Source organism: Dermacentor albipictus, chromosome 1, assembly GCF_038994185.2.
Source record: "Dermacentor albipictus isolate Rhodes 1998 colony chromosome 1, USDA_Dalb.pri_finalv2, whole genome shotgun sequence".
NCBI lineage: Eukaryota > Metazoa > Arthropoda > Arachnida > Ixodida > Ixodidae > Dermacentor > Dermacentor albipictus.
In genome coordinates, this window is record NC_091821.1 from 125,210,672 (window position 1) to 125,229,338 (window position 18,667).

General features: G+C 49.7%; 1 protein-coding gene and 1 non-coding gene across 3 annotated transcripts in view; one reads left to right on the forward strand and one right to left on the reverse strand.

Moving 5' to 3' along the window:
• The first annotated feature begins 2,284 nt into the window (after positions 1-2,284).
• Positions 2,285-18,667, forward strand: part of Cad96Ca (tyrosine kinase receptor Cad96Ca) — a 124,928-nt gene continuing 108,545 nt past the window's right edge. The window contains exons 1-2 of one of the 2 annotated variants that reach the window (XM_065451165.2): positions 2,286-2,438; positions 2,523-2,775. In XM_065451165.2, the coding sequence (XP_065307237.1) occupies positions 2,712-2,775 (64 nt within the window). In that variant the 5' untranslated portion in view covers positions 2,286-2,438; positions 2,523-2,711. Of the gene's footprint in view, positions 2,776-18,667 lie in introns of both variants that reach the window. The other variant, XM_065451164.2, reaches the window with a different exon arrangement.
• Positions 11,519-11,591, reverse strand: TRNAT-CGU (transfer RNA threonine (anticodon CGU)). The gene has a single exon. It is a non-coding gene; the product is annotated as a tRNA-Thr (tRNA).

The window sequence follows — 18,667 nt, forward strand, 5'->3', positions numbered from 1 at the left end:
CTCTACTCCGCACTTCCACCAAAATTGTCGCGCACTCAAGGTGCAGTCAACCTTAAATTTCAAGCGTTAGCACAGAACCTTGATGAAGCTGATGAAGGTAGTGATGAAGGCGTAAATGACGTCGTCATAGTTGCTATTCTATGCGTCGGCATGTGGTCTGCTCTGCCTTGATCTCCTCCTTCCTCTTGGGGCTACACCTGATACACTAGGAGACAATATATTGGAGCTCTCAGGATTTAATTTTATTTCACAGTCCGCAGCCAATGAGAGGGTCTATAGCTAACCGAAAACCACGGTTCCGGAAGACGTACAGTTCGGCTGAAGACAGTAGAATTCGCAACTCCTGTTAGACATTAGCTTTTTTTCCTGCTTATCCGGGATTAGTTGACATACATACATACATACATACATACATACATACATACATACATACATACATACATACATACATACATACATACATACATACATACATACATACATACATACATACATACATACATACATACATACATACATACATACATACATACCATCACAAATGGAAACGAGCACTTGAGAGACAGAGATAGAGAAAGAGGAGATTAAAGCAGAGAGGTCGAGCAGAGCAATTATCCATTTGTATACTCCGCCCACGGGATATGGAAAAGGGCAGGAGAGGTCAGGAGAAACGGAGCGAAGATATGAATAGAATGTGTCCGCAAGCATCGGAAAGGCAATTGACGTTTAAAGTATTTCATACAGGCTCTAGGCTTAAAAACGCACACAATAGTGCATACTTTAAAGGAACTCGTGCTGACGACGGCTGGGACACCAGGGTCCAATAATTTTGTTTTCCGCAAGAAGACGGTTGTCAAGAAAATGTGTGGTCAGTGGAGGATCCATACGTCAACTTTCCAGCTTAGCTGCCCAATATTTAATGCCCACCATCGCCTGTGTGCCTGTATAGTTCGAGATATGGTGTATCTCGCTCTATATAAAGCACGTCCGTCTTTCCAGGATGACCTTGAAACGTTGCTGAGGGAAATCAGGCGGTTACCGATCCACTAGACAGTGGTGAACAAGTAGACTTTTCTCACGGTTCACCCTCAAAGCGTAGGGTGGGATGTGCTGAAAATAGTTTTTAGACGCTGCAAAAGTTCGTGCTGCCGGTAAGAACCACGAGAGTGTAGTAAGGAAATCAGGCGGCGCGAATGTTGGCAACACGCTTTCAAGGCTGGTTAATCCTGAATATCCGAGTAATTTTCTCGCAAGAGTTCAACGATGCACGTAGCCATGTGTGCTTAGAGGGATCCACACGTACCATCCCTGAATACTTTCGAAGATCTCTGGTCGTCTGTGGACCACAGCGTTAGCAAAACTACTGTAGTGTTTTACAGCTGTGTAACGTACATTATATTAGCTGGATAGCACGGGCTTGCACGGCATAGCGGTTAAAAGGCGTAACATTATTGTAGAGGAAACCCGTCTCGTTGCGGGAACTTGCCAACTCCTCTACGTCAGAGCTACCGTCGCCAGCCTTGGCAGCAAGGTTACAGCCCACTCAGGCGGTGGCCTGCGAAAGCAGCGTCAGGGTATACTGGAGCTCGCTCGTTGAGGCGTCGGAATGATGGCCTCTACACGTTTGAGAACAAGTGCACATACGAGCGGTGACGATATGTTACGTGCGCAAAAGGGACAGCGCTACGCAGGTTATAATAGGAGATATGCCTGTTAATTACAGTGTCATTGTATTATGGACCTAGACCCTATTCCGTAACAGCTGTACTCGGAAAAATTTAGATTTGAATTTGCACACAGTACATCTTCTAAGCGATCCTGTCCTCCCAGCTGCATAGCACACATATGTGTGTGACTGAGGAGGAAGATGTTAACGGATTCCGAAATTCCTTCCTGTGATTACACAATGTTGCAAGTCACTCGCGAACATGTACCGACGATATGTCTGGTAGTGTGCCCTTGCGCGCTTCCGTTGTTGCCCTTGTAGTGCTTTCGGTTTCTTCGAGTCCCGAGGAAGTCACCCTTGGACGTATTTTCTTTCTCCTTCCCGTTTTCGAATTGACCAAGTGCGTTAGGGTGGCAGAAGAACACTTTCGAGCACTGTCAACCTGTAAGGCCGACCGGCACTGCTGGGTGTGGCAAGAGTGCGCGCGCAAGCGGCAGAGCGCTGAACGGGCGCTGAGCCGGGACCACGAGGCGGCGGCGGCGGGAGGAATCCGGCAGGTAGGTGGCGCGCTTCCAAGAAGGGCCCCTCGCCCGCCGGCTGCTGCCACACGAGAGGAGGGTGGGGGGGAGACGAGAGAGCGAGCCTGCCGGGCTGGCATCCCGTCGAGCCAGTGCGCTCGAAGGCGGAGTCTCCAAGACGTGACCCAGGAGGAGAGGAGAGAGCTTCCTCCGCCAAATTACAGCGTTCGACGACGAGCCAGAGTGCGTGGAAGGTGCGTTCGGCCGGCCAGCTAGCTTCGGCGGCCTTCTTTGTCGTGGTGCTTCGCCGATGACCCAATGTTCCCGGCTTGGCGCAGTGCCATGAGGACTCGGTGGAACTGCGGTGCCGTTGGCTGATCAGGCGGCAGCCGCGGCCCAGAGTCGGCAGCGACCACCACGCAAGGATACGGCCGGTCGGCGTCGTGCTCAGTGTGCCCCCACCCCCGTGCGTTCCTTCGAAACACGCGCTCTAGCCCGCGCTCGGAGAACCGGCGAACGGCGACACGATGAAGACCGCGTCGGGCGCGTTGGCTCTGCTCGGATGCGTGCTGGCTTCGATGCTGCAGTCAGGTGAGTCCCGGATGGACGGCAGGTGCGCGAGCGTCTCTGAAGCCACGGGCCGCGGGGCGCACATTCTTGATCCCGCACCCGGATTGGTTGAGCGGCCGTCCCTTCTTTGCAACCTACGCGGGCCGCTCCTGGACCGCGCGCATTTGGAACGTGAGATGCAGGGAACATTTCAGTCAGCTGCAGAGAACGTGCACTCGGCAGTCGAATGAACCAGAGCACGTAACTCTGCAATCACAACCAGCTCTTACCGCAACTTATAGAAAGTTGTACAAAAGGCCGCTTCGATTTCGAATGTAGGCTCTCAAAGCCGTTCGATTCATGGACGGTTCGTAAGAAGGGGCGCCGGCCGACTGTGATAGCAAACGAAATGCTGGTAAAAGTGCGGACCGGTGTATTACGGGCGAAGAGATTTGTGAATTCAGCCACTGATTACTAAAGATGTGTTTGGAGCTGGCAAACGGTTTTGTCCAGAAGGGCATGTGGCGTGCTTGGAAGCTTTGCACGTAAATGCAGGCCCGCAACTTACTTACATCAGCACGCTTAAATGTCTTTTCTTTAGTGGCCATTTACGCATATCATAAATATGTGTTCAAGGCAATGGCGTCTGCATTCGTGCTTCGTAGTCTTTTCTTCGGCTTCGCTATACAGCTCAAAGCTCACCATTGTGGACGTGCAGTCTGACCACTAGAAACTTTAGAAGCCGTCCAGAATGGTCCTTTTCTCACGTGGAGAAATATAAAAACCAATAATTTCTAGAAACCAATACCGTATGGTCCTTGAATTAATAAGTTTTGCTTAACTCTAAACGAATTAGCGACATTTTCATGTCAAAAGCAAATTTGCTTAGCAGAAGTGTTTCAGAACATGATAATAGCGACCTTTAGGGTGTAATATTTTTGTGTAATTCCTACTCTGTCAGCTGTGGCAGTCGTCATTAGGCCAAAGCAATGTCTTTTCATGGAGGCGCGCGTCTACAACCGAGGACTTTTAGGAGTTGGCCCCAAGTTTATTAAAGTGTTATTTTGTGTTATCGGCCCCGAATAAAACTTCAACAGACGGAATGATGTGCGAGCACACTGGAGCTGGTGATGCGTTATCTCCGAGTGACTAGTTGTTGAAGCAGCGTTATGCATGACTGATAGGGCGGAATCACGAATCAAGTAAGCGATGCGCATAGATGAATGCTAGATAGCGCGAAAAGCGGGCGTAGTGTTTCACATACATAGTGGTTTCATTTTGGGCCTGTGCTACATACAAGGGTCGGGGAAACCAGTTCTCACGGAATCCAAAGTGAATGCCTTTCGATACGTACATGCAGTTCCTCTTTCACAATGTCTGGCGAGAAAAAAACCCTCCTGGCACAATTTTGCGACCTGGTGTTTTCATGTAATAAAGCGCGTGTGGTTGAACATGTTAAACATGAATACACGATATTCCAAGATCAGCGAGGCTACTCATGTTATTAATGGCATCCGTCTCTCAGAATGAGCTCAGATGTTCACTGCAAGGTGAGACCATTGCGATCACCGTGGACAGTTCAATAATTACCTTTTCTATTTCTACATTTCATTCTGCTTGTTCATACGTGCTCCCCCGATCACCGCACCGGCAGATGCAATATGCGTTATGACGTGTGCGGGAAATATTCGAAACCTGACTGTTGTACTAGTTGTGCTTGGGCTGCACTGACGACGGTATTGCGCAAATAGCAGCTCGATTTTACTTAGGATTCAATGAATTCATCATTGCCTACGTAGAATTTCTGCTAGCTGTGGCTCAAGATCTGAGGCCACCACACTCTTTGTGACGGACTCAGATGCTGGCTGCGTCAAAATACACTTTACATAGCATATGTGCGGCTGTTTTGGGTGCGATTATGTCTGTCAGGAAAACGGTTGCTTCGTGCATGCTGTGCCTACAAAGATGGAACCATGTACAACGACCTAAACAAGACGTGTTCGCTGGCAGATTAAGACCTGAAGTGATTTAGATTGACTGTGGTTGACGAGAGATGTCGCTGCAGTCAAGTTATGCAAGGGGAGTTGTCTTCGTCAAGTTAATGACGAAGGCAAGTCCCCTTGTTTAAACGGTGGCGCCAGCAACATCCCTTGTTCGATCACAGCTTCACGGCGATAGTTTCGCAGCCACTCCCAGGTTTTAACAAACCAAGGCTTTTGAGGTTCAAAGAAGTTCATGTCTGACCGCTGGCAGCAAACGAGCCGCCGCTCTTTCTAGTTTTCTGTTCATTAAGCGCGTGCGATATTTCCGATACAGTACTTCCAGTTCTCAGATATTATCTTGGCCTATATGAGCGCTTTGGAAGAGATTCGAGCATGAGTTCGAAGGAATCGCAGTTATGAGTTCGATCCCTTCGTGCAGCTAAGAACTTTTGTACTGTCAGCTTGTTGCCGGCTATGGGCTTGCCATGCGAATTCGGTGGGAGACTTTCTATTAGCTCAAGGTAAGGAAAGAAAACAGTTGTCTAGTTTCTTACTACAGCACACTTTAATAAGCATAAACGAAAACGCTTCCGCTCGATTACCTTGCCTTTAGTACACTGCAGTAGACAGAATAACATGTAAGAGTTACACGATGTATATACGCTTCCGTCGTTGCGTTGCACCGTACCGACTGGCCCGTACGAAAGTGCACGGTTCAGATGTGAATGGCATAAATTACAAAAGCGTTCGTTCACTGGTGGAAAGCAAACATGGAGTCTTATCCAGTATGAATGTCGATATATGTAATGTATGTAATGCTCAAGGACCTATATATGATCAAACATACAACGATTGTCGGTGTTCTGTTATACATATGCTAAACAGCGCCCTTCGTCGTTAACTCTAGTCACTGCTCTTTCGCAATGTACAAATAGGCCCTTGATGAGACATTTTTCTATCGGCATTAATAACAAAATTTTCATTGCAAAAGGCGTCAGACTACGTCATTTTCCTTGCTGTAAATCATTTGTCTCGAACATCAACCGTCGTAATAGATTGGAGAGACAACTAGCGACCAGCAGCGATTAGGTCGGCAAATAGACTTTTAAATACTCAGCTTTCGGTTATTCTTTGTCGCCGTTCTATTTCCCAGGATCTTCCTCGCTTACCTAGTTTCTTCTTCATATCATTAAACTCGGTAAACGAAGCAGATCCTGACGTAAAAGAAGGAATAGTTCTTGCTTCATTTTAGTAATTCTTCTGTTTACATTAAAGAAAGCATTTCTTGGCAGATCCTGGCCAATCCCCCTTCGTGGGTAAGTGCCTTTGTGGTCAGACAACGGTGACAACGCGAAAATAGCAGCAGAACAGTAAAACGCAGAAATAGGAGCAGCAGTAGAATGATTTAAAAAGTGGCCAGCCCATGGAACTTTTGACAGAGTGACACAGCACGTGCGTAGTCCAGGTTCTCGGGTATTAACGTCTTTCATACAGGCATAAGTCTTAGTGTAGGATTAGAATAAGTCCTAAATGCGCCGTGTCGGACGGGTGTTTGGTTTACAGCTAATATAAAATCAGCAATGAGAGTATGCCAGACCACAGCATGCGCCTTTCACAAGTAATTTGCAGTGCATAAGAAATAAGAAATATATCTAGAGGCATCATGACTTGCACGGCCACAGTCGCGCGTCGACACCGTCCGCTGCCAGTCTCTTTAACGGCGCTCTGCGAAGTTACTTATCGGAGAGAGAGAGAAATAAACTTTATTTTGAGACCAGGCTTCTTGAGCCCAAAGGTGGGTGGCCTCCTCAGTCCAGGTAGCCATGGCTCGCTGCCGCCGCCCGAGCCCTGTTCACCAACCGCAGCTGGCTGTCAAGGTCGTGCGTCACCAGCAGAGCCTCCCACTGGTCTTTCGATTCTTCCTCCATATCCGCTTCTTCCTGGTTGTTATCGCTTGGTGGCGATGATGACGGTGGTACTTCGCGGTTATTTCTGCACTCCAGCACCATATGGCGCAAGGTGTTCGGCGTGTCCGGCGGGCAGAACTTGCAGTCTCGCCCGTAGATGCCCGGGTACATGGCGTGCAGCAGTGTTCCGTGTGGGTACGTTCCAGCCTGTAGTCTTCTCCAGGTTACCTCTTGGTCCCTACTCATCGTCTTATGCGCGGGCGGGTAGCGACGCCTCTGCTTCCTGTAGTGCGCCAAGATATCCGAGTACTTCTTGGATATGCGTTCTTCATCCTCTTCACAGTCGTCGGTACGCGTTCTCTGCGCGTCGGAGATGGCTCGGCGTGCATGATCTCGAGCCGCGGCGTGCGCCGCCTGGTTCCCCGTGAGAGACTCGTGCCCCGGTGTCCAGAGGATTTGTGCTGCCTCTATCTTGGTGGTGTTCAAGACCTGAAGCGCTGCCTTTCCAATCCTTCCGTTCATATACCTTCGGCATGCTTCTTGTGAGTCCGTCACCACGGTAACCATGGCCTTCTTGCACGTTGCGATGGCCAGGGCTATGCCCACCTCTTCCGCTGTGCTCGCGTCCTTGGCACGTATGGATGTGGCTGTAAGTTGTTCGCCCTTCTCGTCGACCACGCTGATTGCGAATCGGTCGTTGGTACTGTACGCAGCTGCATCTGTATATCTGACGTTTTCTTCTTTGCTGTTGGTGCGTTCGAGTATGCGCTTGAGCGCCTGTGTTCTCGCCTGTCTCCTTTCCTTGTCGTACTCGGGATGCATGTTTCTGGGAATGGTACTTATGTGTAGCTTGTCTCTGATCTCGTGTGGGATACGCTGAGGTAGGTGCCTTTCATCCTCTACTTGGTAGCCCAGATCTTGCAGCAGGGCTCTTCCCGTCCTTGTCAGCTTTAGTCTTTCCAGTTGGTTGACGTTGTGCGCCTCCACGAGCTCTTCCCACGTGTTGTGGACTCCCATTTTGAGTAATTTCGCTGTGGACGTGGAGGGGGACAGACCCAAGGCAATTTTGTATGATTTTCTGATGAGGGCGTTTACTTTGTCTCGTTGACTGTTCTTCATGTCAACGTATGGGGTACCGTACGTGACGATGCTCGTGAGCAGCGCTTGTATCATTTTCGTGCAGTCTTCTTCCTTGAGTCCGTGGCTTTTGCTCGTCACTCTTTTGATAAGGTGGGTTATTTGTTGCACTGTTCTTTGAATTTTTTCCAACTCTGCTCCCCCGGCCCCGTCCTTTTGAATCAGGAGTCCGAGGATGCGGAGCGTCGTAACCTGCGGAATCATGATGCCTCCCACCTTTACTACCGGGTCTGGTATCTGCTGCGGTTGTCGGCCTCTTGTGCGCTTCCTTAGCACCAAGAGCTCCGATTTTTCAGGTGCGCACGTCAGTCCACATGCTTCCAGGAAGAAACTCTCATGGCGCCAGGCACGAAACCATTAGACAAGTTTGTCCTCGTAATGGCCAACCGGATAGCGTGCATTGAGAACGAAGTGCCAGCCTGGTCCTGCTATATATAGCGGGATTATACTTTTGAATGTTTGATGAGGTTGACTTGATTTACCAGTCGTCTGATCAAAACAGACGAGCTATAGACAGGGAGAAAAAAAAAAAAAGGCGTATAGCGCATAATCTCTGGTGTCTACCGGCAAAACCTGTCCATGCTATCTCTCTTAGCCCATGGGAGGAGTCGTACGCCTGCAGGCCTCGTCTTGGAATAAGTACACTCTTTAACGTTTATACCTCGCTGTTTAAAAAAGAAACGATATAAGGTGCCGCCTGCATGAGAATGAGTAGAGGAATGTATGGACGTCACGCAGTATACTGTAAAGCCTCAGGCGCCGTTCTCCTGAGTCACAGCCGCTTCCCGTGATCTCCTAATCCGCGCACCGTTGGCACAGAAACTCCGTGGACAGTCGTTCCGCGGAATCGGTCAAAACCCTGTTTCCGCGTCAAGGCTTCACATTTCTCCGACTCGGGTTGCCGAGGCCATATACGTTGCTCCCTTTTGATTAAGTTCGTTCTTGACGGCAGCGCGGCGAAGTGCCGGTGGAGCGGAGCGCCGCTCGTTCCAGGAAAACTGGTCGCTCGCGTTGGTCGCGCTGTCGCCGGCTGCCGCTGCGGCACGCCGACGACGAGGAAGGGGGGCGGCGACCTTTCGACCCGGCGCTGCGTCCGCTGGCGTTTCAGGCGGGGGCGTCACGTGTGGCAGTGCGCCGCCTGCTGGATGCGCGCCACCGATGATCACCTACGAGGCAGAAAGATAACAACAGGAAAGAAGGAACGGCCGTGGATGGGCGTCGAGCGCCTGTGTGTGATGCAAGTGGCCCGCGCGCTCGTCTAGCTTCTCCTGATTTGCATGCACGGCTGCTGCCGAACGTCGGCGACGGACGAAAAAATAGCGGCATTCGCAAACGGTCGTCGCTGCAGCGACTGTGTCGTTTCTCCGTACCGTTCTGCGACCTTCGACGTCGTCGTGTAGGCGTGCTGATGGGTATCTGCGAAGCCGCTCAATAAATGGAATCGTGCACAGCGGGTCGATGGGCGCGTGCATCAGCTCTGTTTGCGTAAAGCCTCGCAGCCGGTGGAGCTGTGTACTATCCCTGTGGCAGACAGGAAAGAGCGTCTTTTACACCATAGCGAAGTATGAACAAACAAGCCCAGCAACCAGGTAGCAATCACTGGCAGAAGTGCTTATTGTAGACAAGGTGAATGCATAGAGAAATGTAGACCACCACGAACACAACAGGAATTTAGAGCAAATCGTGCATAAAATGTATATATTTTTACAAGAATATTATCCATCGAATTGTGTGGCTTTATTTGGCATCTTAAAATGTGAGATGGTTGCTCATTTTCTGGCTGCTGTAGAATGTGCACATTGAAATTTGTGGTTTTTGTATAAACTGATGACGATGATGATGATGTATGGATCTTATGACGCGAGGGATCTTATGCAAACTGCATTGTTGTATTGCTGCACCATAGTATATCGGGGAAGTATATGTGTTTTCATGTAACGTTTGCACTAATGTGTGTAGGCAGGTTGTCCCACATAATCTGAGCCAAAGTTTTAAAATTAAACGCACTCCGGACGCGAGAGTTCAACCGAATACATAATGTTGGCGCTGGCCTAGAGTTACTCATTATATTTGTGGTTTTCCCCTTAATTAATGGATTGCAGCAGATGGTGACCTCTTCGAACACGCATTATAATCAAAGGGCGCTTTTTGAATTGAAGGTCACTGGAAAATCATTCCGGCCCCAACGCCGCCTCCCCACCCAACCCCACTACACTCCGTCGGCAGGCTGCCAGCTCTTGCCCATTTCAAGCATCAAAAAATAAAGCTAGTTCTCTTTCGTCCCCTTAGACGCTTTATCTCTTCAGTAACGCTCGGCCAGCACCACGCATTTGCGCCGTCATGCGATAAAAGCCGCATGCCCAGATACCTACACCAGACACAACGCCCTGTCGCGGGCCAGTCTCGCTGCAGCCGACCTTGTTCATCCATCGCACGCTTGAGAGCAGCACAATAACAGTGCGCAAGCGCACCGTCACGTGGTATTTTTTTCATATTTCGCGGACTTTGGAAAGCGGAAAGAAGGACACGTTAGATATATCGTGTTGGAAACAGTTTATTGACAGCTTTCTCAAGGTGCTCCACAACATCGCGTATCACGCTTGGGGCCGGCAGCCGATACTTAAAGAGTTGATTAATTAAACACAACTAATCCATTAGTTAAGATGAAAATAGAAAATAGCCTGAGTAACTCTGGGCCAGCGCCAACATTATGCATTTGGTTCCACTCGCGTCCGGAGTGCTTTTCATTTTTGAAACTTTGGCTCGAGTTATGTGGAACAACCTGTTTAGTATGCAACTTTCGCGATCGCACGATCCATCAGATTTTCTTTCACTTACGCGTGCTGCGCACCCTTCATCTCAAACGGCATCAATTATTTGAAAATGTGTTCTCTACATTGACGTTTCGATTGCGTCGCGCTCGTCTCTCCATGTAGTTGCTTGTTGCTGCTACAGAACGCATGCTGTGCCCAGTGAGAAGCTGTTCATCGCGAAATAGTGGCCCCGAATGACGACTGCTGGGAATATATATATATATATATATATATATATATATATATATATATATATATATATATATATATATATATATTAACAAACCACCTGCGGCAAGTTGTTCTTTCATCCACTTTCGTTGCCATTAATTTATCTTTTCTTTCCCTCAATTAGTAAGCGCAAGTAATTTCCCATGTGTTGTCCTTGGTGCTTTTGTTTATTGACTCCTCATGATATGATTAATAAATATCGGGCCCCTCGGTTAACCCCTTTCTTCTCGTTCATTACATAACGAGGGTCTCAAATCCGGCAACATTGATGCCTTCAGATAGCATGTGTGCGTTTATTGAGCAGTTGCGGTCGCCCATAAAGGTCACGTACTCGTGACGCCTGCGACAGAAAGGATGTTCACATCCGCCGCCAAGGTTTGTTAGTGGTCGCGCTGGCTTAATTCCAGGGTTAGTTCTAGTAGATAAACATAGATACCCCAGAAAGTGGATGGGAAAACGGCCCCGCGGTAACTTAATTGGTAGGAGCATCGCAGGCGTAATGCGAAGACGTGGGTCCGTATTCCACCTGCCGCAAGTTGTTTTTTCGTTCACGACTAGAAACGGGGTTAACCGAGGGGCCCCCTTTTTATTCATCATATCATGAAAGGCCAACTAACAAAGACACAAAGGAAAACATAGGGGAAATTACTTGTAATTCCTCATTGAATTGAAGATATGATAAATGAATGGCAATGAAGTGGATGCAAAAACAACTTGCCGCCGGTGGGGAACGATCCCACGTCTTCGCATTACGCGTGCGATGCTCTAACCAATTGAGCTACCGCGGCGCGGTTTCCCCGTCCACTTTTCTTGGGTATTTATGTGTTACTACTAGAACTAATCTTGGGAGTGTTAGCCAGCGCCACCACCCACAAACCTTGTCGGCGGACATCCTTTTTGCTGCAGGCGTCACGAGTATACGTGATCTTTCTGGGTGAAGGCTACTGGTCAATAAACCCGCACATGCTACCTCAAGGTAGCATGTTGCCGGATTCGAGGCCCTCGTTATGTAATGAACGAGAAGAAAGGCGGTTAACTGAGGGGCCCTATTTTTATGGCGCAGGACAGATCGTACGCGTCGAAGCGCGACGCGGGCACACATATCGTCTCCAGGCAAATATTGGTGCTTTGGTTGCCTCACAAAAATACGAAACGATGTCTACCAAGGCGAACACTCGAGCCAAGCGGACGCGCGCTGGCGCGCGTCATGTAGGTTCGAACGGCCATTCCTCGCAAAGCGCTGCCAACGCAAAGCGCGTGGGCACGAGCTTTCGCACGCCGGCAAGCGTACCTGTAGTTTGTCCTTAAGACCTAGGGAAAAAGAAAGATAGCCGTTGAAAAGAGAGGAATCGCTTTGGAGCAACTTAGTTGTGTAACGCTGGCTACTAAATATGGTCCTGAGAGAGAGAGATAGAGAGAGAGAGCGCGTTGCCATGTGGACACGCGAGCTCGAATACGTGAACCGTGAACTTTATTAAAACCTGATCTTTGCCGCCGATATCCCTACACGTGTGTTGACATGTAATTGAATGGCGGGAAATGAACTCCATTGCGCATTCGGACTGCATTTTATGCCATCGCAATCGTCGTCCGTAGTAGCTATACGTAGGCGATATTTCTTTTCCTCTGTCAACACGCGCTTGAAAGAAGTAGGGGTGCGTCAATAAATCCTAACTACATAGCACAAGATCAAGTGTATGCAAAAAAGTTGACTATTGCGCCTCGCCGCGTTTCTGTCGGTTCACAACCTCCGTTTCCGCTTAGTTCTAGCGTTGAAGCACTGCGAGTTCTGAGAGAAAGAAAGAAAGAAAGAAAGAAAGAAAGAAAGAAAGAAAGAAAGAAAGAAAGAAAGAAAGAAAGAAAGAAAGAAAGAAAGAAAGAAAGAAAGCACCTATGTTCCACGAACGCCGGTTTTTACGTCTTTCCCCAGGCAAATATCATGTGAACGGCGTCAGCGAGTCCTTGAAGTGAATTGCTTCCTTAGTTCTCGCAATGACTCTGGTCGGTGATGGCTGTCCTGTGTGCAAGAACGTCGCTGAATAACGTTTTGGGCTCCAGAGAAAGGACTTCGTTAACGACACAGACTTGTTTTCTTGTTTCTCTCTTTTGCGAGGTGCCGAGTGTCGCTATAGGTGCTATTAGCAATAGCGTTCATTTCTTTTCTATTTCGTTGTCTCGTTACGTCATATTTACTATCCAAATGTACGGCCGTGGATGAGCATCTACATGTCTGTCTGCCTTGTATCCCTTGATTTTACTTTCGCTATATCAAGCAGTGTTGCTGAGACGTCGTCATGGATGTGGCGAAAAGTCTTTGGCGGAGTAATGCTTAGAAGACGGTTCCAGGGACTTGTTCCTTCTTTATAAGCGTCACGGTGACCATGCTAAACAAACCGCACTCATAATTATTCCTTTAAAGGATATATACATATTTAAGCATCCAGTTTGTTACCTTAAACTGAGGGAGGAGTTAATGGGATGACAGAACGATAGAAAAGCAAGAGCAAGTGGCATACTGTTTTTGGCTGTCCTGTAGGCCCCATGAAACGGAAACTCTTGAGCAATCAAGCATTGCGTGATGTTAAGAAAATTGGGACGGCATCCAGCTCTACAGCCTGAAAGTAACGCTTGCGCGAGGAGAGAGCTCGCGCACATCCTTCATATGTATTCGACTTCGGCGTAGAAATCAGAGCAAAAATTATATCTTTTGCGTTCAGCGCCCCAGATTAATACAACTCTTCGAATACGCAGAAAATATTTCGCGACGCAGCGCGCTGGCCAGTGGGGGTCGAGAGTGAGGTATAGCGGCAAAGACGCGGGTGGCAGATGGCATAGTTCTGCTCGGTGAACGCGAAAAGAGGCAGACGTTACTTGCACGAGAAACTGAGATTGGGATCAGCTGATTAACAAAAGTTCACTAATGTATCTGAGAAATAATTCTGGGGCATGTATCGAAATTCGCGAATCGAACCGGGAGAGTTCGCAAGGCACTCCTTTTAAGATGGAAATTCAGGCTATAGCGCAAGTTTCGAAATGTCGAACTTGAACGCTACAGCGCTAAAAATAGGACGATGACGAGCGGAGACAAACACAGCGGTGTTTGTGTCCTCTCGTCGTCGTTACGTTTTTTTTTTTTTTTAAATCGCTGATACGTTCAAGTTCCGTAATCTAGCAACCATCCCAATTCAACGCTACTTCGACATGCGAGTTCCGAAATTGCGCTACGAAGTACCTTGGTGCTCCAAATAAATCTGTCCCACAATGAATGCAGCTTTTTGCGCACAAGACGAGGACAGAGAAGAAGCTGAGACACACGAGCGCTCGTATGTCTTAGCCTCTTCACGGGCCTCGTCTTGTGTGCAAAACGCTGCATTCATGTACTACCAACATGCCCAAACAGTCACCTTAGTGTGCCAAAATGCGCAAGAAGACGTTTTCTTTAAAAAAAAAGGAAAAGGAAAAGGGTAGGTGGAACAATAGTGCATTTGCCGCAAGTTTGACAGCGCTTATCTCAAAGTTGGTGTTATTTTCGAAATTCGTTCTAAGTGAACGTACCTACCTTGAGAACTGATAATAAGTTGATTATAGTGAGTTCTTCAATTGTGCATCTATAGTTCTAGTGAAAGGTATGTCTGCCTCTACGAGTAATGCGGCTCAATAAGTAGAATTGTACCATCTGCGAAAGATGATTTCTAAATATTTTGTTGGAAAGAAAGAAAAGGAAAAGTTTTGGTATATGCATATACAATTTCTAAGCAATGTCGCCGTCCATGCAAAACTGTAGCCAGTTTACTGTACTTTCAAGGTTGTCCTTGAGGCATCTGGAAGAAGTAGATAGAGAGATAGAGAGAGAAAAGACGCTGGTTAAACCGCCGTTTAAAACACAGCGGCGGCTGTCGCCAGAAAGAAGATATGTAAGCAAGGTCTATACATTATGCACTACTCACACGCAAGCGGAACGTGCTTCCACGGATGGCACGATAGCGGAAAACGCGGGTACATGCCACCTTGCTGTATACCCGCGCGGTGCGTCGCTTGAAAATGACGCGGGAAGACGAATGCCAATGGACAAAGCCCGAGCAAGGTGCACACCGCGCAAGCCGCTCTCGGTCCTCTCCGCGGCGGACGCGCGGTTCACGAGCTGGCCGCGTGAGCAGCCGGCGGAACCGTCTCGTCGCGCGCCCCGTGGGGCGTCGCGGTCGCAGCGCGCCGCATCGGGGTCACCCAGATTTCCGCCGTGCCGTCGTCGTCCCAAGGGGCGGCCACGCTCGTAGAACCGGCATAAGTGCGCAGCGACCCACCTTCCGAGAGTGGCGAACGGCTTTTCTTCAACCGGCAGTTTTGCATTTTGAGGAACAAAGTGGCCGCCACGGTCACGCGGCCCTGACTCTATAGCGACAGTGTGTCGGCGGGCGCATAACGCGCCGAGGGCGGGACGGCTTTGTTCCGACAAGAGTGGAATTAATTACCCCGCGATTGAAGCGGTGAACCTAGGGGTTGTACACTGCGAGACAGCCGGCACGTAGCACGGAGCTCGCCGCGACAGGCCTTTGTGGGTGCGAGCTACGCGTGCCGTGCTCCGATGAAAGGCATCTTTGGCAGTTGCTTGCCAGCGGTCGACTGAATTAAACACCGTGACCCTTCCGGGGCCGTTGTTGCATGGTGCCGTACATTCAATGCAATGTTCCTTGCAAGCGGCCTTTCGGAGAAACCGGATGTGTGGAATAACAGAAGCCGTGGCGTCTTATAAGAGCACACATTTGACAGCCCGTTGCGGGGAGATCACAGACATGCAGCAGCAGACAGTGCGCAGGGGCGACCGTTGCCATCTACGTAAAGAACTCGCTTAACCATTTACGTGATAAGAAGATAATTTATGTACTGGCGGGCAAAGGTTACATCGACTTAGCATGCTCTAGCCTGCTCCTCAACGCCGAACGAGTGCTAAGAAGGAAACATGCAAGGCGGTAAGGAACTCTGCGGTACTGATGAAATCGGGAGCCCATTAAAGTAAAAGAAAAGGGCAGTTGACAGTTCTTACATCATTGTTGCGCAGTTTTGGCCGGTGCCAAAATGAGTAACACTAGCTGTGCAGTCTAGGGTACGAAACGAAGTTTTTCGATAGTAGTCAGTTCCCGATGCCTGCCAGAGATGATGTAATGCAGCACCTGACGACTCTCGCAAGTATGTAGGACATGCACAAAATGTGTCCTCGCAGCCTCAGGCATATGGGAAAGGCGGCCGTCAGAGCCATGCGACATCTGCGTCGAGGCGTTCATAGCACCGGCTAACAGCAACGCACAGGCAATTTCAGTGCTGCCTGCAGTTTAAGAATAAGTTGACGTAGGAGAGGAAGAAGAAAGTAACTGTGAAGGACAAGGTCGACGCTTAGAGAACAGCTTCAAAATTAATGTCCCCGGCGAAACGGAAGCAATGTTCACTTTAAAACATGGCGCTTAAAATTTTTGACACAGACGCCGAGAACGGACGAAGGATGAATGTAGTAGAGAGCACTTTTTAACGTGAAAGCGCTAAAGAGCCCGTGTCGTAGAAAAATAGCGTCCCGCGTCGCTGTCCGGCGTCGGCAAAATGATTTTAGAACCACCCATACCCAGGCTCTCCATGCGACGCAAGGAATTTACTGAACTAATTGAATTTCCCAAGCTAAATTACGTGGAAAAATCGTAAACTATGACTTACCCACAACCTACAGACATGATAATTCCCGGATTGTAATTTGACTATAGCAGAAAACATAATTATTTTACGCGAGAACTAAAATGAGCCCTTTTTCCAGCATTTCTACCATTCACATACCAGCCGCGGCGTCCGCCATTTGCGCACGCCGGCGCCCGGGCGTCTTGGGGGCCACGGAGCGGCGCGCCCGGTTCCTTGCAATGCCTACAGTATAGCGCTCGCCTCCTCCGCATCGCGGCCCACGCAAGAGGCCGCGTTTTTACCTCAAAGCCCGCCTTCGGGCATAGCGTTCGCAGCCAGCGTTTCCCGGTAAACATTACGGTTACATACGCTCCAGTTGCCGGGCATCGTGAGAAGCAGTCAGGGATCTTTGAATGCTATCGCGTTCCACTCTTAAAGGCGAAGCTTAAGCACCCTCCAATTTATTTTTTCTGTAGTGAATGCTAAAAGCATGAAAACAGAGAGAACCGTGGTATTCGATGGGGCGGTTCACCGCGTGTATACCACACCAGAAAGTACATCAGCCCTATTGCTCCGCCTCTCCCATCCTGGGCCCTCCGCATAATAAATAACAGTTTGCCAGCGAGCGCTAGCTGTGCCACGGCAGTTGTATGACCAGACGGCGACTATGGCGTATAAATGGCGTAAGTACACGAAAACCCGATCTGTGAGAGAGACACGCGGAAAGCCTGCTCGATGCTGCCGAACACGGTCCGCGTCGGTGATTCCCCAGAGGAGGAGGGGGACGCGCTCCTCCCGCAGCACTGGGCGACGTGGGCGGCTTGTACTCGCGCGTCCAGAATGTGCAGTGCCCGCAGGCCGCGCGCATATCGGGGACGCAAATATGGGCCATATCTCGCACGCGCTGCCGCTTGCTTTGCGTTTCTATTCCCTTTTTCTTTGTTTCTCGATCGCGCCTGGCTGGTTGCCGCCGTCGGCGCGGCGACTCCTTGGTGCGGCAATGCGCGCGCGCGGGTCTTCCCAGCTCCTTCGTCGGCGCTGACCTCGTTCGCCGTGTGGATGTGGGCCGCCGGGGGCCCGGCGTGAAGCGCCTGCTCGGGTAGTTAGCGCGGATGGTCAGGTTTAAATTGCCCCCTGGGAACGGGAGCCGCCGGTCGTTATGCAGTGTACGCCCCAGATGCAGCGCCCATGTGCGAAGCGATTCGCGTTTGGAAGGCGGGCACGCGATGTGCATTATAAGGCGGAGGAAAAACAACGGTAGCGGCCATCTGTGACGCCGTCGCGCAGAGATCTTGAGCCGCGAGTGTGGTTTGCGGTCCAGGAAACGGGGGTCATCGAAGCGCACGCAGATGACTAAAAACGGAGGGCCTCGCCTCTTCCGTGATTTGGAAGTGCCCCTGCATGCGTCGCTCGACCCAGAGAGGGAGGGAGAGATGAGTTCAAAGATCCCGGATCTCAGCTGCGCCAAATGTAAAACCTAGAATACACCGTCAATTGGTAGAGCGGTTCTCGTGGTGCCTTATATGTTTACATGTCATTGGCTCTTTCGTTGCCCTGTCCGCTGCGTAAGCAGCCTATATATAGGAAACGAGGGCAGCTGCATCCTGCAACTCATTTATAATGTTGCGCAAGGGCCTGGTTCGATATGCCGTGTAACTGAACGCGAGGATTAGCAACCGAGTTGTGCGTCGCGCCAGCTTTGCGCTTCTTGCTTACAATTTGAGTCATCAGGATAACTCGAGCAGAACGGGACAGGCTCACCAGATACAATGACATAACCAATGCATATTTGAACGCCAGAAGGATATACCCACCGCCGAGTCCCAAATTGAACAGGGGGCAGGCCGTCGCCTGGCGACAACTTCAGTCGAACACCTTCCCTAATCCATTCCCTCTGAAACGTATCTTCCCAGATAATCATCAGGACGACACGTGCAAATTGTGCCAGGAAGGACCAGCAACACTCAAACACATGCTGTGGGAGTGCAATGTAGTTATAGGAGGGATGGCAGTTACTCCGGAGACCCTGTTGTCGAGGTGGGCCGCCGCTCTGCGCAGCTCAGACCTCGAAATTCAGACGTGGGCAGTCCAGCAAGCCCGTGAGGCTGCGTTGAGGCAGGGCCTTGACGTTCCCCCGTGGGAGACCTGAGCTCGGGTCGCATTAAACCTTGCCGGACGTACAAGAAAGTTGTATCCATCCATCCAT